Here is a 19,796-nt window from a genome sequence, read left to right on the forward strand (position 1 = left end):
TTAAAAAATCACACATTGAAATTCTGGTTATTTTATCAGCAGGGGCTCAACCTTCGATTGTATTCTGTCACTGAGAGTCACTGAGCAGAAATTGTGTAGCTAACAAAGCCTCAGTAAGATCAAGGACAAATTTTAACCATATTTATTTATTAAGATTTAGTGCAATTAAGTATTTATGAAAATTGTGTGGCGTAACTTCTTCAGATCCTTCATCAAAATCCTTACTATATTTTTACTTAAATGTGTTGTTTAAAAGATTTTGCCTCAGGTTGAGCATGGGTTAATAGCTCTCTCAACAATGTATTTATGTCACCAACAGTATACTTAAGATACTGGTTCTCCTTTGTTCATCCATCAGTCTGTCCAACCATCCATACATACACCCATCTGCTGTCTTATGCCAATTAAGGCCTGAAGAAAGCTACATGATATTTACTTGAATAAATATTCATTTTACTGAGATGTGGGTTTCTTGAGGGCAATAATTATGTTTTCTTTATATCTGTTTGCTTTCCAGTCCTCCATAGAGTTAATAATTGTACGTGTATGAATTATTAGTGATAGGAACCTTGGCAAAATTTGTGTATATATATAAGCAGTTGCTAGAAGGAGACTAAGGTAAATCTGTGAATCCAAATGTCAGATTACAGCAGCCAACAGCCTCAGCTAAAGAAACAAATAGCAGACGGCATTTATTATTTGTCTTAAAAAATAAAGAAATGGTTCATGTGGGGAAAAAGCAGCAGTGGTTGTTCTTGCATTGCTCTCACTGAGACACCATTTCATTCTTTCACAAAAGAGAAAAGATAGACTTTGAAGTGACATCCCTGGGAAAGTCTTTCAAAGGCAGGCTGTGAAAGGGGCAGCTGTAGAAATTGCTCCTAAGGTCAACCCAAGAGATGATTTTAGTGCTCTCTGTCATCAAGTAGTGTGAAGTTTCTGGAAAAGCCCAGAACATGCTTGATTCTAAGCTAAGGATTCAGAATGAACTAAAGAAGCAGTGGTCAATAACAGAGATTAAGAATGGCCATATTGTACCATAGCTCTTTTCTCTTTAAAAGTTTGCTCTAGACCAGCGCTTCTCAACATTTTTTATTTGGGGGTCCATCAGAAAAAATGTCTTTTGTGAAGTGTACTGGAAGGGATTTGGAGTCACAGATGGGGCTGCTCACAGCCACAGGTGACTGGTCCAGGGACTCTAGCTGCCCCAGGCCCTATCCTGCTGCTCTGAGAAGTGAGGATGTCCATATCTCATGGGCCCACAGTGGTAAATCTCTGGCAAGACCAAGTGGAGGCTTCTGCAGAGAAAGGACTTGTGATAGACACTTCTATTTCCCTCCCTTTTCCCTCAAAACAGAGCCACGGTTTTATTCAGGAAAACAACTTACCCAGCTAAAGTCTACAATTCCCAGCCTCCCAATCTGCTAGGTATGGCCATGTGACTGAATTCTGACTAATAAGGCATAAGCAGAAATGTTATATGGGGCTTCTGGGAAGGCTCGTATAAGGAGCGATTTCAGATTGGATGTCCACTTTTTGCCTCTCCTCCTTCCTGATATTGGAACGTGGGCCAAATGGCCGGAGCCTCGGGAGCCATCTCTTATTTGCGAATGTGACTTTGAAGACAGAAACCACACGTCAGGACGGTGGAACTAAAAGGAAGGCTCAGTCCTCGTTGCCCTTGGAGCAGCAACACATGCCCTGGGCTGCTTACCTTCTGATTTCTATTAATATTATAGGAGAGAGAAGTAAATATCCATCTAATTTAACCCACTCTGGTTTTGGGGTTTCTAAGCTAACTGATAGAGAGGCCTAGGGTTCAGGCTGGGTTGGGAAGGCAATGAGGATGAGGGTGAATGTTTGTACAGGAAGGATCTTTAAAACTTTGAACCACAGACAGGGCAAGGACACTAATGAATCAAAATGGATGCTGGTACAGGGATTGGGAGATGCTGTTGTGCTTGGTGTTGATTCTGGTTGCTAAACTGTGTGAAATCGAGGCGTCCCAAGAAAGGAGTGGGCTGCAGGGCTGCAGAGAATACCATTCACGAAAAGCAACAGAGTGTTTCAATATTTTAAGAGTCATTCTGGTAGACACCGTCTGTTTATCACTCCGGAGCATGTGGCTGGGGAGATGAGTGAAAGAGTTGGAAGAAGTGGAGTGGTTTCATGGGCCAAGGTCAAGGGTGGGTGTGGCGGGGGTCAGGTGGCAGCTGCATGGGGGAGTAGGCTTGTGCTGTGGTTATTTTAGGAGTGAGGTGAGCACTGATGAATATGGGGAGGGCTCAGAGTAGGACATCAGGAGTTTCTGCAGAGGGAAGGGGGAAAGACGATTAATGTATACATTCTTCATTCTGCTTCACTTTCCTTTCACCCTTGACTTCCTCACCACTTCTCCTTCTAGCTCATTCTTATTCCTCCTCATTTGACTCTATTCCCTCTCCTCAAAAGTATTTATATGGAACTGAAGTGTATAATTCATGTATTTTTTCTTCTTTAAGAGATTTATTTCCTATTCTATAAAACATAAAGGAGAAGAGTTTAGATAGTTTCCATGAAAAAAATGCAGAGAAATTCAAGCTGTTCCTATATGTGTAGTCCCTAATCAATTATTTTCTGTGAGTCAATGACCCCTAATAGGAAACAAAAGGGGAGAAGATCTTTATCTTTAGGAAAAAGAAGCCCATTAACCAGGCACTTTCTGTAAAGAACTCATTGAACTGTTTTAGTGACATTCAGTCAACAAACTCATTCAACAACTTTTTACTGCTGGTCCCTGTGCTAAATGCTGAGGATGCAACATGACAGCAACCAAACTAGAGTCTAATAATGGCTTTTTTGTGACAAATGTAAATTAATAGTAACTTGAAAAAAATGTTAGTGAGTGTTTAAAAAATATGTGTGAACTTACAAGGGTAAGTATAACATAGAAAAATAAATTAACCTCACATCTCATAATAGCCACTTTCCCTTTTGATTTTACAAAAATTGTTAATGAACAACTAATCTGAATTTTAGCTCATTTATATTCCTTAATATACGCTCTTAATGAAGATTCTACAAGGTGAAAATATCTTTGGAACAGCTATTTCAGGTAAACTATTTCTAAATATTCAAAAGTTAGAGTAGAACAGAAGGCAGTTTTGTGATTACTGAGATAATTTGCATCTCACCTTTCTTTTGCTTGGAGATCCTTTTTTATTAATGCTTCAAACTTCTTAATCTCATTGGCCACATCCTTTAAAGGAAATTCATTATCAGTTTTTCACCTCTAAAAAAACATTGAAAATTTTCATTTACCACATTCATTCAAATGTATAAAGTGACATGCGTTACTAATTCAAGCTAATTAGGAGGCAAGATCTGAAAAGCTACATTCTAGAATATTTTTCTATTCTGATTTGTTACTTTTAGACTAGGCTAAATATATATAAAAGAAGGTGAAAATTGCCTAACCCGAATCATTCAGTTCACAAGTCTAGCTCTGACAGTACATCAAAGGGCATTTAATGAGAATAAAGATTATCAAACAGTCAGGACGTGCATTCTTAATTACAATTCTTTTAAATGAGAATAAGCATTTTTTTGGACGTAAATATTTCTTTTTTTTTTTTTTTTTTTTTTGCAGTACTTGGGCCTCTCACTGCTGTGGCCTCTCCCGTTGCGGAGCACAGGCTCCGGACGCGCAGGCTCAGTGGCCACGGCTCACGGGCCCAGCCGCTCCGCGGCATGTGTGATCTTCCCGGACCGGGCCACAAACCCGTGTCCCCTGCATCAGCAGGTGGACTCTCAACCACTGCGCCACCAGGGAAACCTTGACATAAATATTTCTTTAAAATCATCTTGAGTGTTTTAAACATTTAAGATTGTGCAACCTTACTTACACTATTAATTTGCTCTCTGAAAATTAATTTTAGCTAATCCTCTGCCTACTGCAAATCCTTATTAATAAGCTTTAATCAACTCAGGGAAATATGAGAATTAAATACTTATACTAAAATGGGGTCAGAAAAAAGCCTCTGTGGGTAGTACTTTTTAGAATCTAACTATAGGATTTTTTAATATTAAAAAAATGTGAATTAATATAAAATACAATGGATTTAGAAATCCAATCTCAATCTCTGCTTTAACAGCATTGTGTACTTGAGTAAAATATGTCAGTTTTCTGAGTCTCATTTTCCTTATCTAAAAAATGGGGAAAATAATACCCTACTTAGAGAATTATTTACAAATTAAAGATGATGTGAAGTGCCCAACCCACAACCTGGCATATAGCAGATGATCAATAAATGGTAGTTATTAATCTTTTTTCTTAAGGGAGAGAATATTCCTAACAATCATTATAGTAGTATACAGTGTAGATTACAGGAATTAGTATCAAAATGTAGTATTGTTCCCTTGTGAAATATAATGAGATTATATCCTATTGGAATGATTGACAGCTGGCATGGTCTAGTAAAATATCAATAGTGTAAGTATCTTAAATTTAAATATGATGAGAGCAAGCAAGTTGCTTAACATTTCTAGGATTCATAGAAAGACAGTGCATCATGGGGAGGAGGTATTGAGGAAAAGCAAATAGTAGGAATGGCACACGCATGGTATGGGTACTTGGACTGGCCCCTGTTGTACCCATGGGTATCATGACCCATTACAACAGCACCCACTCTGGCATAGTTTGTTAGTAACCACAGAATCCACATCACAGGAGCCGCACAGGTTCTGTCATTTAATAGAATTTGCCATCCCTGTCCTAAAGCTACATTCTCTGTTTCTGAACAAATAACTATAAAATGGATTGGATATGCATATGGTGGAGGAGTTTTCAATGAGAAGGGACAATACCAGAAGTAATTCAAAAAGGAAGTAGGGAGTTCAGGGAAGTCTCTATATGTTTTAGGGAAAGATCATCCTTTCATTAAGATAAACACAACACATTATTAAAGGGTTATCACTTACCTCTGCCTCTTTTTTCTTTTTCAACGTTTTTTGACTGTCAAGTGCTTTCAGAATACGATTTGATGCGGGTTTAGGAATCTGTATGATAGCTGCTTGGATTTTAGCCATTATTTCATTTTGTCGTCTTCTGCTCAAGCGTTGCTAAATATCCCATACACATTAGTTTAGTTATTCAGTTCATCAGAATAATATGCAATGTTATACACTCACAGGTACACAGATACACAAATTTTCCATTGAAATTTTCGGAACTCAGCAATTAACCAATGGAAGAGTCAATATAACTTATTTTGAAAAGTATGATATTGAAACACAGTTTTGGAATCCCCAAATTATGCCGATCAAATGTGTGTATTTTCATTCTGGGTAACAACCCTCCCCCATATCACTGAAGCATCTGAAGCATTCATTTCTACCAGACAACTTAAAAAGAGGTCAAGTTGTCCCACTGTTCCAAAGAATGGCAGTTCTAGTTCTTTGCCGCAGGAAGATGCGACCATCAGCAAAGGTGGAGACAGAGAAAGGGAAAAAGTGAGGGAGAGAAAGGTGAGAGCAGGCAGAGCATGAGGCTTGTACCAGGAACTGGCAGCTCGGGCTGGATTCATGCCTATGCAATGCGTAATATAGACATAAGTGGCAAACAATATACTATGCACTAATGAGTTTCTGGAAAAATTGTTCTATAAAACCTTTTAGATTTTAAAAGATCTTTGTTCTTCCTGGAGTTTTTGAAATTTTTCAAGTTTCTCAAAATGCATGTGGACAAGATCTTTGTTCATGTGTTTATATTTTTCTTGAAACCTATGTGTAACCTGCATCAGATTGAAATCAGTTTGACGTGGTATCAGGTTTCTATGTCTCTAAATGAAGAAAGCATTTCAAGAAGATTCCATTATTAGAGAAAAAAGAGTATATTGTCATTATAAGCACACATAAACTTTGCCTTCAGAATAAAATTTCTGTGAATTACTACTGTTGACGGCTAAAGCAAATTCAAGTCCCATACCAATCACTCACACCCTTAATTGATGTAAGGACAATAAAAATGCATGATATATGCTTTTATAATTAAACTTTTTGCCCTGAGTTTAATTTTCAATGCATGGTATTTGTATCCTTACAAATACATTTTCATAAAAGTAATTTATAAAACCAATTTCAACATAAAAGAGATAATATAAGAAGCTAGATTCTTTCCATTACTTAAGCCACTTCCTAGTAAAAAGTGAAGAAATAATGAAAACTTCCAGGCCACCGGCAATGAGGGTACAATAGTAAACGAAAATGAGCTCTCAGTGATGATTGTGAAGTGGGACACAGAGCAATGGCTAACGTATTTAACTAAAACTTTTATATTTGAAAGTAATCTACTTAGAAGCTGATGACTTACTAAAAATTTTTTTTTAAATGGTACCATTGCTCAAACCATTCTTGGTCCTTCTTTTCTAAAACTGCCTCAGTAGATACTGACACTTACTCAGAAGATCAGTTAAGGCCCTGTGAGCTGTCTTTAAGCACTTACACACACCTCTGCTCTTTTCACTGTTAAAAATGTCCTGGCCTCCATCTTCACAGTGGCAACGAACATGTAAGGTCCTTCAACATCCTACCACCCCACTTCAACATATATATATATATTTTTTTTCTTTTTCTTCAACTTAATTCTATTTCCCCCCAGCCCAGGAAATATCCATTGAGCCATCAAATAACCTGCTGTTAAATGTGTGGAGTCAGAGTGCCTAGGTTTGAGGTTTAGCTCTACTACCTACTAGCTTCATGAAGTTGAGCAAGTTACCTAATCTCTCTGTTTCATCATCTGTAAAATGGGAATACTGAAAGTACCTATCTCATAAGATGGTTGTGAAGGTCAAATGAGATAATATACATAAAGCACCTGGAACAGGGCCTGGCATCTCACTATGTATGTTCAATAAATTTTCATCATTATCGATATTAATATGTAATAGACACATGCATCTTCCTCCACCTATATCAAAGAAAAAAGGCATCTCTACTTTTTTCATAAGATATCTCCTCCTTCATCTGAACCATTGACTCATTCTTCCTCTTTTCTTCCCCAGAGGGTCTCCTTCCACTTGGGTCTTCACACCACTCATCACCTGCCACTGATTCTTTTTCTCAACTGCCAAGTTGTCCCAGTCTCCATGTCCATAAAATGAACAAATAATCTCACACTTCTGTTGAGCTTCTCCCCTGCAGCTACTGTTATTCTCTCTTCCCCTTTATCTCCACATGTCTTGAAAGAATAGTCTATGCTCCATTCTTCCTCATCTCCACTGCAATCCATACCACTCTGCTGAAACATTTTTCTCTCCCCAAAATGTAAGCTCTAAGAGAATTGGGGGGTTTCCTGTACTACTCACTTCTGAGTGCCTGACATAAAGTAGGAGCCCAACAGATCTTTGTTCAATAAATGGGTAATTGACTTTGGAAAGTCACCGTGGCCAACATTAAACCCAATGGTTTTTTGTTTGGACTCAGCTCTACAGCACTTGTAGCACTTGTTTACACTGACTCTTTTATACTTTACAAAGAATTTTCTTATATATTGTTTTTCTTGAAGTTACCAAAAAACCTAACTCTCAGGCAGGTAGAGATAAACATCCTTGTTTTTACAGTTTGAAAAAGTGAGACTGAGACTGTTCCAGGGACTAACCCAAAGTTAACCAGCTTGCACATGAAGGAAGCAGGATGAGATACTAAGTTACTGACTTTCAACCTAATCTAATTTCTAGCTCTCTGTGGGTGCTGAGTTCATTCTGCTACCAGACTCATAAGGATGTCCACCAAGAGTAGACAAATCTAAAAGTGGAATTAGCTCCCACATTTATTGTCATTGCTGCTTCATAAATTAAATTTTAAAATTTAATTATTTTCATTTATTATTGTGCACTACATCAGTACAGTACTCCCCATTATCCTACAGACCTGGAAAAGTTAATGGCCTTCACTTATCATAAGGAAACAGCACAGGAACTACAGAGATTTGTCAACTAAAGAGTTGTATCAAATAATCAAGAGACAATGAGTATTTGCAACGTTGAAAGCATTGTACTGGGCATATTTCTTGAACTTGAGGAACTAAAAATCTTGTGAGGCCATATGACAGATAAATAATGAAAGTTAGTCAATACTACCAGCAACAGGAGGTTAACACCAAAGAGTAACAATTACCTGTGCCCTACAAGCTCTGCAGAAAGAGTCCATGTATACTGGGAAGGCTGCACAGAGTAGACGGAGGAAAGTTTGGGGGAAGCGGAGAGAGGAGAAGGGTGAGCTTGGGTGGTAGAGAGGGAAGAGCAGAAATATACAAGTCCTATTTAAGGACAGGCTGCCAATCAATGCAGAAGAAAGACTTTATTCTGAGGTTTATGAAGAAATGAAGTTAGAAAGACAGAATGAGACTCTTTAATGAAAGAACTTGGATGCTAGTCTAATTTGGTGACAAGATTATTTGTAAATTAGCAAGGTTTCTGTGCAGAAGAAACCAACAAAAGTGGAACTGAGGGCAGATTCACCTAGCGGTTGATTAACCTCCAGTAGGAAGCCTGAAGATCGGAAGTCGCATTAGTAGGTTACTGCAGTAGCTCAGCAGGAGGTCTGAGCAGATAGGATAGGGGTAGAAATGGAAAAGAGAGGAGCAGGCACAAAAAGCACTGGGAATTAGGAGCAAACAGTTGATAAGTTATTGGCAATTGGTGGATAGGATGGAGAGAGGCATCAAAAATGGATAAATGAATTGAAAATATTAATATAAAATAAAACCCAAATATGGCCAATAACATACATCAGGGACATATATGCCTGATGGGGCTTCTTTGAGAATGCAACATCACTGCTGTGTCCCTTTATCAAGCTTTATATTGCGATATGCTTATAATGTTTCTTTATGTACTTACATCTTGAAAAGTCTCGCTTTTCATGTTTTGAACTTTTGTATTTGTCAGGGGTTGCATGGTTTGCATTTCCACTCCAGTCAGCACACTTTTCTTTTTTCTCTGGAGAGCAATGTACAATTGATATAAGAGTTTTGTGGCTGCCCCAGGCTTTTCTGTGATGATATCGTGGGCCACGTTCTGATCAAACTGCACACCCAGAAGGTGAAGTGTGGGCTCCAAGCGAGAAAAATTATTAAGTTTGGCACTTGAAATCCTAGGCATTAAAATATTTTACATAATTAGACACTGAAATAAAGCAAACAACAAATATCAGAGGTATTACCATGATCCCATATTATGAATTATCCCATGTTCTTTTAAATATATCAATCCTCTCTAAAACCACTTAATCACGTAGATACATTGAGATTTTGTGTATTGTCTTAACTCCATGCATTTATTTCTCTTGAATGGCTAAACTAAAACCCATTAATTTCATATACTCTTCTACTTAAATAGATGCTAGAATTTCTGCAAGAAGTCAGTACAAAAACATAACTAAATTTCTTCTTCTAAATGGAAAATCTTAACTATTGTTTTGAAAAATATTTTACTCAGAAGACAAAATTGCAATTTAAATGTCCATTTCTTCAACTGATGTCATTACTAGAACCTGAAAATAATCTTATTTTCAGTTGCAGTGACAACTTTCACAGTAATCCCCTCAGGCATTATCAGAAATATTTAATTAAATAACATTAGCTATACAACTAAATTAGTTATGTAATCTTCACTGTACACTTCATATTACTTCTTCAAGAATCGCTAAAGACTTTCTACAATATATGTATTATTGAATCACCTATCATCAAATTGGGCTCACATTTTAGAAGAAATTCATTAATTCATTTATTAATTTACTCTCTCAACTATACCAATAATTTGTTTAATTTAATAAATTTTTATAAATTTATTAAAGTCTTACAAAGATAAGACACCCTGCCCTTTAGGAGTTCATAGTGGGAAAACAGATGAATAACAAGTAGTGATAAATTGATGTAATGGTTGTAATAGAGGTCTCAAATGACCTAGGGCTGTCAATAAGCCTGTGAATCCAGTGGCAGAAAGAAAGCAAAAGATGTTAGATGCATTTTCAACTTTTGTGCCTCTCTGCAATCAAACTGAATGCAAATGTCAATTTTAACCACTGGTCTATTTTCTCCTTACTTTAACTTCCAAAATCTCAGTGACATTCTTTGATGGAAAAAATACACTGAATATACTTAAATATAAGTCAAGGTCACATCCTCTCCCTGAAAAAAGATGATACTTTAGAACAGTTGGTGGAATTTCTAATATTATAGGGTTACTCACTCAATAACTTCATTTTGGACTATAATATTATTTGGGGAAGATACAATGACCTTTAATGAACTCAACTGAATGTTTAGAAGCTGAAAGAGATCACTTAGCACTTCTTTTTAAAATTTATTTAATTAATTTATTTATTTTTGGCTGCATTGGGTCTTTGTTGCTGTGTGCAGGCTTTCTCTAGTTGCAGTGAGTGGGGGCTACTCTTCATTGCGGTGCGCGGGCTTCTCTTGCTGCAGAGCACAGGCTCTAGGCATGCAAGCTTCAGTAGTTGTTGCACGTGGGCTCAGTAGTTGTGGCTCGTGGACCCTGGAGCACAGGCTCAGTAGTTATGGCGCATGGGCTTAGTTGCTCCGCGGCATGTGGGATCCTCCTGGACCAGGGATCGAACCTGTGTCCCCTGCCCTGGCAAGCGGATTCTTAACCACTGAGCCACCAGGGAAGCCCAATTAGCACTTCTTAAACTTTATATACTGTTCCTAGTATATTATTTCTCAAGAGAGAGCTCTCAAGCAGTGGTTCTAAACCTTTTTTTTTAAATCACACATACCATCCTTTGGAAATCTGATGAGAGCTATGAAACCTTTTCCACAGGAAAGAAAACACACATTCATGCAGATAACACAAAATGTGTATACAATTTGCTGGTATTTGTGAACCTCCTAAAATCTAGTCTAAAAGTGCCTGTCAGCTGCCAAGGAGGTGGATCTGGGGAAATATAGGAATGATTTATAAATATAAATAAGGAGCCAGTATCATGGAAAGGCCAATGTCAACAAATGTAGTGACACAAGACACTGAATTCCTTTTCCAGTTCTGTGGTATAACTTATCGTATTTCCTATTTCCTCTATTTGGTTAAGTATATTTAGTGTGGCATACCACATCAACCAAACTTTGAATGAAATATTTTAAATTGATAAAGAGAAACAGATCTTAGAGGGGATAAGAAGAGATAAGGAATGCTACAAGGTAATCTTATCAACAAAAAGGGTAAAACATTGTTTTAGGTCTTCTCAGGTCATGTCCAGTTTTGCAATTTGTTCCCCCACAAATGACCTTACAGTTTGAGATAACAAACACAGGACTAAAATGATTAGGGTACAGCAGACCATGTTTTGAAGAGTCTTATTGTGACAGAGGATGGTCAAATCAAAGACCTGTGTTCACATTCCTTGGACGGGCACCTGGCATCCCCTTTTGATCTTCCATCTCAGTTCATCATTTCATGTCCTTCCTATCCTAGGAGTCCTGTATGCCTTGTCCACTACACTTACTTGGAAAGATATGGCCTGAGAGCCGCTTTTCAGAGATTTTGCCTGGGTCATAACCTTGGGCTTCAGAGGTTAGAGGCACCATAATTCGGGAGGGAGAATCCAAAAACAAACACTATTCATTTCCAAATTTTATCAAAATTTAGCCCTGTACCCAATAAAAGTGAAGAACACTTCCCCTCCTCTTTCTTGTATTACACAACCCCCAGAATGCAGTGTAGCCTGCTAACACTAGGGTTCAGTGACACAGTAGGCTTTAAAATGGCTTTTACGGTCTGGCCAAAGTGTCCAGGTGTAATAGTATTTCCCTCTGGAAGCTTTTAATATATACTCTAAATTTCCAACCAAAATTTTGGGAATATAACTGGTGTGTAAATTGGTGGAGTCCACTCTTGTTACAGTATATGCTCAATCAGTATAACATGATAATCAACAGTTGGTTTTGAACCCAGAGAATCCACTGGGACATCTTTGCTCTGAAGACATAGCATATGATGTAAATGATGACACCCGAGGGGATAAGGAATGTATTCTGGGAAAAGTCTTCTCCCTCTCTACTTGCAGTCCTTATTTGCCAAGGGATGATCAATCTCCTCTCCTCCTTGCCACTTGGTGATGGAATACATCTCACAAAGTAATTAGAAGCTGCCCTCCCAAGGGATATCCATGTTCCTTTACTTTTTATTCTTTTAACTAATCTGCTCATTTTTCACCCTCTGAGATGGACTAAAGATATCCGCAAACAGAATTCTTTCAGAGTTAGATGAGTTATTCTTAGGATTAAGTAATTCCCAAAGCAAATAACTTCTAATTATTAGCAACATAGATTTAGTTTACTGTTAACATTTTAGACTAAAGACCCTAGAAAATATTACACAAAAATCCCCAAATCATGAGCTCTGGCACTAGCTAGCTGTCTAAAACACAGGCTTTACAAAGAAGGGTCCTTTTCCCCACTAAATACACTATTACAAAGGTCATATCCACAGATTTACTAATTCTTACCTTCTTTAAAATACCATGTGCCCTGGAAAAAATGTGGGTTGTTCCAGGAACTAAAGATGGATAGTATTTGGTTGTCAGGACAAGTAGGTCCCTCTCCCCATGTTAAGAACGGTAATGACTCAGTGGAACAGAAAGTGAGTCCTTTTCAGTGAGTGAAAGGCAGGACTGCTACACATGGTAATACTCAGGGCACACTCCTGTGCAGGGGTGGGGCAATACCTGGCATGAGGTTGTTTTATCCAAAAAGGGGCTTCTTTTTCTTTGCACAGAGGTCTTTCTGTTCACTAAGACCTGTGTCTTCACAGTTACCTCCATCCATATGGGGTCCCTATCTCCATTTCACACAAAGGCCTTCCATGGCCTGGCTAACAAGAACCAACTTAGTACATGTGAAATACTGCACGCATGATCTGATCAGTACGGTTCTTTAAGTTTTCTGTACCGAACCAGATATGCTTTCTGAAATCATTCATATATTTAATAGAGAAACATTATTGTGTGCCTGCTATGGTCCAGGGACAATGCCTGGAGCACAGAGAATAAACATACTATGCAACTTTGAGCAACTTTGCAATCTAGTTAAGGAGTAAACATTCATATATTCATTATCAAACAGTATTTGGGCTCCTTCACGTGGCAGTAACTCTTATAAGAACTGACATATAAATAAATAATTATACCTTAATGTAATAAAAAAAAAGGGACATCCAAAGTGTTATTAAAACAAAGAGAAAAAAACAAAGAGGAAAAGAAAATTAAATCTGCTAGGGGACCAAACACAGTTTAGAGAAGGGGTGGATTTTTAGCTGGATCTTAAGGATGAATAAAAGTTTCTCATGGTGGAAGTGAAGGATGAATGTTAATATGCAAAATTTCAAGGCATAACAAAAGCACATGACATGTTTGTGAACCAAAGCAGTTTATGTTAGGGCTCCAGACCAGTGGAAAATGCGGCTGGAAAGGTGGATGAGGGTCACACAGGGAAGCATTTTGTAAGACAGGCCTTGAGAAACAGAAACTGGAATATCTAAAGTTTCTTAAGCTGATGGGGAAACCACACTTAAAAATGTGGGTGTAGAGCTCTATCTGCCTACGGAGAAGTTCAAACAAGGTGTCTAAATGCAGGATTTATCAGGATATGCAGCCATTCATTAATTCAAAAAACATTTACTGAAAGCTAAACATGTGCCAGGCCTGTGATGGCCCTGGGGATGCACAGAAAAATAACTCATACCCATAACTTTAAGGCACTTGAATGTACAATGTGCAACGTGAAAGAGACACAAAAAAAGAAACTGACAACAAAGTGACCAGTGTTATAATAAGTAATGTACAAGATAACTTTATAACTTTCATAAAGGGATAATAAGCAACAACAACAAAAAAGGATTGGAAACCTGGTTACATGCAGACCATCACAAATCAATCTGGTCATATGAGAACTTGTGAGAAAGCAAAAGGAGAAAAGAAGGGCATAGACACTGACTTAGCTACCCTGGAAATCTCATACCTTAGAGGCTGATCCTGGCTTCCATTGGAGGGGAGGAAATTAAGGTAGAAGCAGAGTGGGCACAGGGCTAGGAGCTCAGGCAGAGGAGGCAGTCGGGGCTAAGCTGTGAAGGACCGTGTATCCCTTGCCCTTGAGGAAGAGATGTGAGACATGGGGTGTAGGGTATGTATTAGAATGTTACCCAGTACCCTATAAGCTTAAGAAATTGTCTGGGATTAGCAACAGAGGCTTATTTGGCATGAAAATGTATTTCCAATCCATGGCTCCTCTTGTATTATACTATTATTACCTGTACAACTAGCATAATCTGGATTGTGAAAGAATGACTCACCTCTAGAATGGAGGTACCAGATTCTTTTGCCTTAAAGTCTTGCAACATAGGTACTGCTCAATGGAAGCCTACTATTCCAAGCAACCAAAAACTAAGAAATACTTGAGTGGGAAATATCAGGTTAAAACATGGAGATGGAGCAGGATGTCAGGAATGGTAGAGCAAGGACCTCCAAAAATCCATTCCTCCATAAAGGCAATAATAAAACTGACAAAAATTATGAAAATCAACTTTTTCATAACTCCAGAAATTATCCAAAGGCTTGTAACAATCTAAGAAACATTTATTTAAGAAAAAAACTTAATCTTAGTTAAAACAGAGAGCTTTTGATCGTTTTAACTTGCACTATTCACATTCCCTTCTCCCCAGCTCTACAGTAGCCTTACAACAATAGGAGCTGTAAAAACCAGCAGCCTAGCAGCCATCAGAGAGGACAAACAGGTTTCAACCTTCTCAAAAAGTCCTATCCTCAGGACATTGTCATTACTTGATATTTTTTAGAGCTCAATCACTGAAAGAAGACTTATTCCCAGGGTATTAGTGAAAAATAATCAGTGGCAATTGTTTAAGATCACAGCTACCTAAGGCAGTGATACCACTGGAGCAAATAAGAGTCTACTCAAAAATTTAAAAGGAAGATATAAGAATAAAATATCCATTGGGCGCTTTGAAAAGCTCTGACATATTCCTGGAGATCTAGAGGGGCATATGCATGTGTAGGAATGTTTGGATAAGCAGGAAAGACAGAAGGAGGCCCAAATCTCTCACCTCTGGCTGATCTTGAGGTCCTGTACAAGCAGGAAGTAAAGGCTAAGGCAGGGTTGTAAACTGTGAAAGCATTGGAGACACCTCAACAGACTCACAGTCTCTCAGTCAGGAAAGATTTATCAGTTTAAGATATTTTAAAATATCTCTGTTCATTTGCTGAGCTCTGTTCATTTGCTCTATTCACTAAGCTAACCAAGCAGCGTCTTCAGCTGCTGTACACAACAAGGAATACAGACTTTCCAAAATTAGTCCAAGAGAGTCATTAAACAAACAAGCAGCAGCAGCAACAACCACAAACCATGGGAAGGTGGGATAATCTGAGCTAACTCGTATTATTTTAAATGTCTATTTTCAACAATTATGAGACACACAGAGAAAAAGGAAAGTATGGTCCATATATAGGGGGGACAAAGCTCAATAGAAACTCTCTGAGGAAGCCCAGATGCTGAACTTATTAGACAAAGACCTTAAGTCAGCTATTATAAATGTTAAAACAACTAAAACAATTCATTTTTTAACCATTAAAAAAGAAAGTATGAGAACAACATCTCAACAAAAATAGAATATCAATAAGGAAATCGAAATTATAAAAATAAGAACCAAGTGGAATTCTAAGGTTGAAAAGTACAATAACTGAAATGTAAAAATTCACTAGAATAGCTCAACAGGAGATTTGAGTTGTCAGAAGAAAGAATTGGTACACTCATAGATAGATCAACTGAAATTATTTATAGGAGAAACAGAAAGGAAAAAGAATGAAGAAAAATGAACAGAATTTCAAAACACATAAACTCATTCTAATCATGAGAAAAAATATCAGACAAATTCCAGCTGAGGAGCAATGTACAAAATACCTGACCAGTTATTAATTTTTCTAAACTGTAAAGATTATCAAAAACAAGGAAAGTCTGAGAAAGTATCTCAGCCAAGAAGAATCTAAGAGACGTGGCTATAAAATATAATGTGGTATCCTGGTGAGATACTGGAACAAAAAAGACATTAGATAAAAATTACAACAAATCTTTGGTACAAAAGGTACCATACGAATATAAGATGGTAGCAGTAGGGGGAACTGGATATGAACAATATGGGAACTCTCTGTACTATCTTTGCAATTTTTCTGTAAATCTAAAACTGTTCAAAATAAGAAGTTTATTTTTAAAAATCAACAAAGCCTCAGAAACCTGTGGGATACTGTCAAGTATACCAACATACACATAGTGGGAGTCCCAGAAGGAGAAGAGAAAGAAATGGGCAGAAAGAACTTTTGGAGAAACGATGGGCAAAAGCTTCAGCAATTTGATAAAACACAGGACTGCAGGAATACAGAAGATATTAAAATGGGGCCCATCTAGAGATGAGGGCTTGCTGCAACCTTATAACTTTCTCTCCATTATACTCCTGGGACTATGAAGTATGTATACGTGAGGAAGCAGCAATTTCCATACCAATGGATGCTTGGCTGGTTTAGGGGAATCTTGTGGTAAATGATTCTTTAATGTTAAGTTTGGGCTAAAACCATCCAAATGCCAAAGGAATTGACCTTTTTTAAAGTAAGGAATAATCTCACCAACCTGCTTTCTGAAAATTCTGCAAAATCATCCTGAAGTGCAAACTTGTGCAAAACTTCTCCAATTAGATAGCCATTGGAAAATGCCTTTGCAAATGACTTGGGACCTGAATTTTAGAACGTAGAGATTAAAAAAGTAAATATAATGTTGTACATAGAGTTTATATATTTTCATTATGTACACATAGAGTAAAACTTCATAATTTAACTTGAACTCAAAATGCCATGAAAATACTTCTAAAAACATCTTGTAATAACCAAATGAAAATATTGAAGTTTAACAGTAGACATCTTATAAAGACCCCTGAATAAATGTAGATCAGTAGTTGATAACATATGACATTTTGAAGGAAAAGACAACTTTTGATCAAACCAAACAAAACACAACCAATAAAACATATAACCTTAGATCTAAAAACAAACCCTCAACATATTTTATAAAATTATACTCTAATACCTTAGTTATCAGTAAAACCTGTGGATGATGATTTCATATTCTGGCCAGGTAAGGTACAATCTAACTTCTCTAAACCTCAAAACTTAATTTTAACCATTTTGCAATGGAAATTTTACAGAAATCATCTGCACCTTCTTAAATAAAGCCTGCTGAACATAATCAAGCTTTTCCTTGTTGGCTCCAGGGTTTACTCCAGTCTAGTTGGTGTTCTGTGCAATGATGGAGACAGCCCAGAGGAAGACAGACTTTGGAGCCAGAGATATCTATGCAGGAATCTTGGCTCTGCCTTTTACTAGCTGTGCAACCTCTTCCAAGCTGCTTAAGCTTAAGCTTCCTGAGTTTCTATCCCCTCATCATATCTATATCTATCTCGGAGAGCTATTTTAAAGATTAAAGGCAATATATGAGAATTCCTTGATACCATGCCTGCCACATAGTACGCACGTAATGATGAGCACAGAAAAAGGAATTAAGTGTTAAACAGAATTTGCTTTCTTTAAAAATGTCCTTAGTTTGGGGTCCCTTGTATTTTTCTTATGAAGTGAAGGGTATAGGGTTACACAGTATTCAAGAATGATATACAAAATCGATACATAAAATAAATTATATTGTCATAAGACAAAGCCATCATCTCTCAAATGACTTCAAAATCATCCAAAAATCTTCAGTGTATTTCTATCAGAGTCCTTTAGGCAATAGCAATACTAAATATCTATAAAATATTATACATTATCATAGTATCGCAAACTCATTCATACTGAATTATCCTCTTTTATCTATTTGACTAGTAATAAGGTGGCCATCTGAAAATGAAGAAAAACTAATTTCTTCATGATTTGTAGAACTGATGCTTGGTGCGTGGTTGCAGGGAGGTGAGTTGAGTTGCTCCATAAAGGCCACTGTACAGAGTTCTTACTCGGAAGACTTCACATTATCATAAAACTCTTGCATATTTGACACCAGCCCACAATTTTGCCCAAGGCTTTCCTAATATCTGTTCTCTAAGTATTTTATACTCAATAATACCCCAATTCTTAGGTTAAATCAATATAATTATAAAGTAGTTTAAAAAGATGTCGACTATTCTCACTGATTCTGTTTTCTTGGGGTGAGCCCCTAAGCTATCTAGCACTAAAATCTAGTGAGTGCCTTCTGGCATCATGCAGCAGTAGTCTTGGAAGCAACTGAAATCCAAATAGCTCCTTCTGCCCCCAAAAGGCAGAGGTGTGCCAGCTCCTCCTGCTGAGTCACTGCAGATTTCTCCTTTCCTTAGAGACTCACCACTGCTGGCCTCCAACGCTGTTCCCTGGTTTTCGGCTGCCACCACTGTCCTCACTGTGCCATTTGGGCTGCTCTGGCTGTGCACTGCACCTCTTCTGGCTGTTGCTTTCTCCTTTCTGCTTCTTTCCTTTTTCTCTTCTATAGCCCGTCCCTATTCTTAGCTTTCTGAAGTGCCATTGGACAAACAGTCATCGTCAGACTATGGATTCCTACTAAAGATCTAAAGACTATTATTTTGTATTCAGGGGCTACTGCTATGTCGCCTTTGGGTGGTCTCGTTCCTCCACTCTCACTGGATTTTGCCCTTTGCCTATTGTTCCTGTTGACTGAAGACCTGAAATCTAGCCTGTGAATAACTGGGCAATAACTGTATCCTAGTCCATCACTCTCAATTTATCAGGCAAATGGTCTGTAGCAAACTCTTTGCTACAAAGAGTCACTAGAAAAATAAAATCATAATTCACTTCCTTTGAAGTGGCAGGACTTATTAATCAGGCAATTCTGATATGGTTAAAATAGGGGCATTTTGGATATAAAGGTCAAAGAAGAACAGTAAACACATTATTTCACTGTCAAGTAGTTTACTATAAATAAGTATGAAAGCATGTGTCTGCAGCTCTGTGTGTATTAGACACTCTCCGATTTTTTTTTTTTTTACACCCCAGGAACACAGAAGAGAATAATGAGTGAAGAGCTATAGCAAAAGTAACAGAGAGAAAACACATAGAAAAAATGAAAGAGGAGGAAAAAGAAGAATACATGCAAGAAATCAGATGAAGAAAGAGCAGATAACCAGGAATATGTAGATTAAAAAGTATGGAAAGGAAGATAAGAAGCCAGAGAGAGAAAGAGAAATGGAGAGAGGCGAGGGGAGGGAAACAGTAAGGAGAAAAGAAAACTCAAAGGAAAGATTATATTTTTCCCTTTGGTTTATCAAATTTTCCTTCCCAGTACATGTTCTGAAATACCATGACTAACTTCATGACGGCCACCTCTATAAGTTAATTTGCACTCACAACTGGAATTACCTACAGGGAAGAAGAGGTGGGTTGACTCTAGGATAAGGAGCAATGCAGAATATGAGAAATACATGAACCATGGGAGCCCAGTGACGTTCTTCACCCTGAGCTCTAAAATGATCTACATCTGGGAAACGTTGTTCAGCAGCCACTCAGCCATGCCTCCAGTCTTCCAAGCCTCAGATCTGATACCCATCATTTTCATTTGCTGAAATCTTTGATGTGGGCCTTTGTCTACCTTAGGCTGGGACAGAGGGCAAAATGGTCTATGTGTTTCTCCACCTGAGCCAGCTGGACAAAGCACAAAAGAAGATAAGCCTTCTACATTCCAAATGGTAATGAGGAGAGCACAG

At 37.7% G+C, this 19,796-nt stretch overlaps 1 protein-coding gene across 2 annotated transcripts in view; it reads right to left on the reverse strand.

The window, feature by feature from the left end:
- LOC113612623 (sperm flagellar protein 2-like) overlaps window positions 1–19,796 on the reverse strand; it is a 49,019-nt gene that overhangs the window by 20,726 nt on the left and 8,497 nt on the right. For both annotated transcript variants that reach the window (XM_027092623.1, XM_027092624.1), the window contains exons 2-5: window positions 16,691–16,793; window positions 8,880–9,132; window positions 4,960–5,100; window positions 3,174–3,238 (exon numbers count right to left, since the gene is read on the reverse strand). In XM_027092623.1, coding sequence (XP_026948424.1) covers window positions 3,174–3,238; window positions 4,960–5,100; window positions 8,880–9,132; window positions 16,691–16,793 — 562 coding nt within the window. The remainder of the gene's footprint in view (window positions 1–3,173; window positions 3,239–4,959; window positions 5,101–8,879; window positions 9,133–16,690; window positions 16,794–19,796) is intronic.

The sequence above is a fragment of the Aethalodelphis obliquidens genome, unplaced genomic scaffold, assembly GCF_003676395.1.
Source record: "Aethalodelphis obliquidens isolate GAN/ISIS:26980383/991018 unplaced genomic scaffold, ASM367639v1 scaffold80, whole genome shotgun sequence".
In the NCBI taxonomy this organism is placed as follows: Eukaryota; Metazoa; Chordata; class Mammalia; order Artiodactyla; family Delphinidae; genus Aethalodelphis; species Aethalodelphis obliquidens.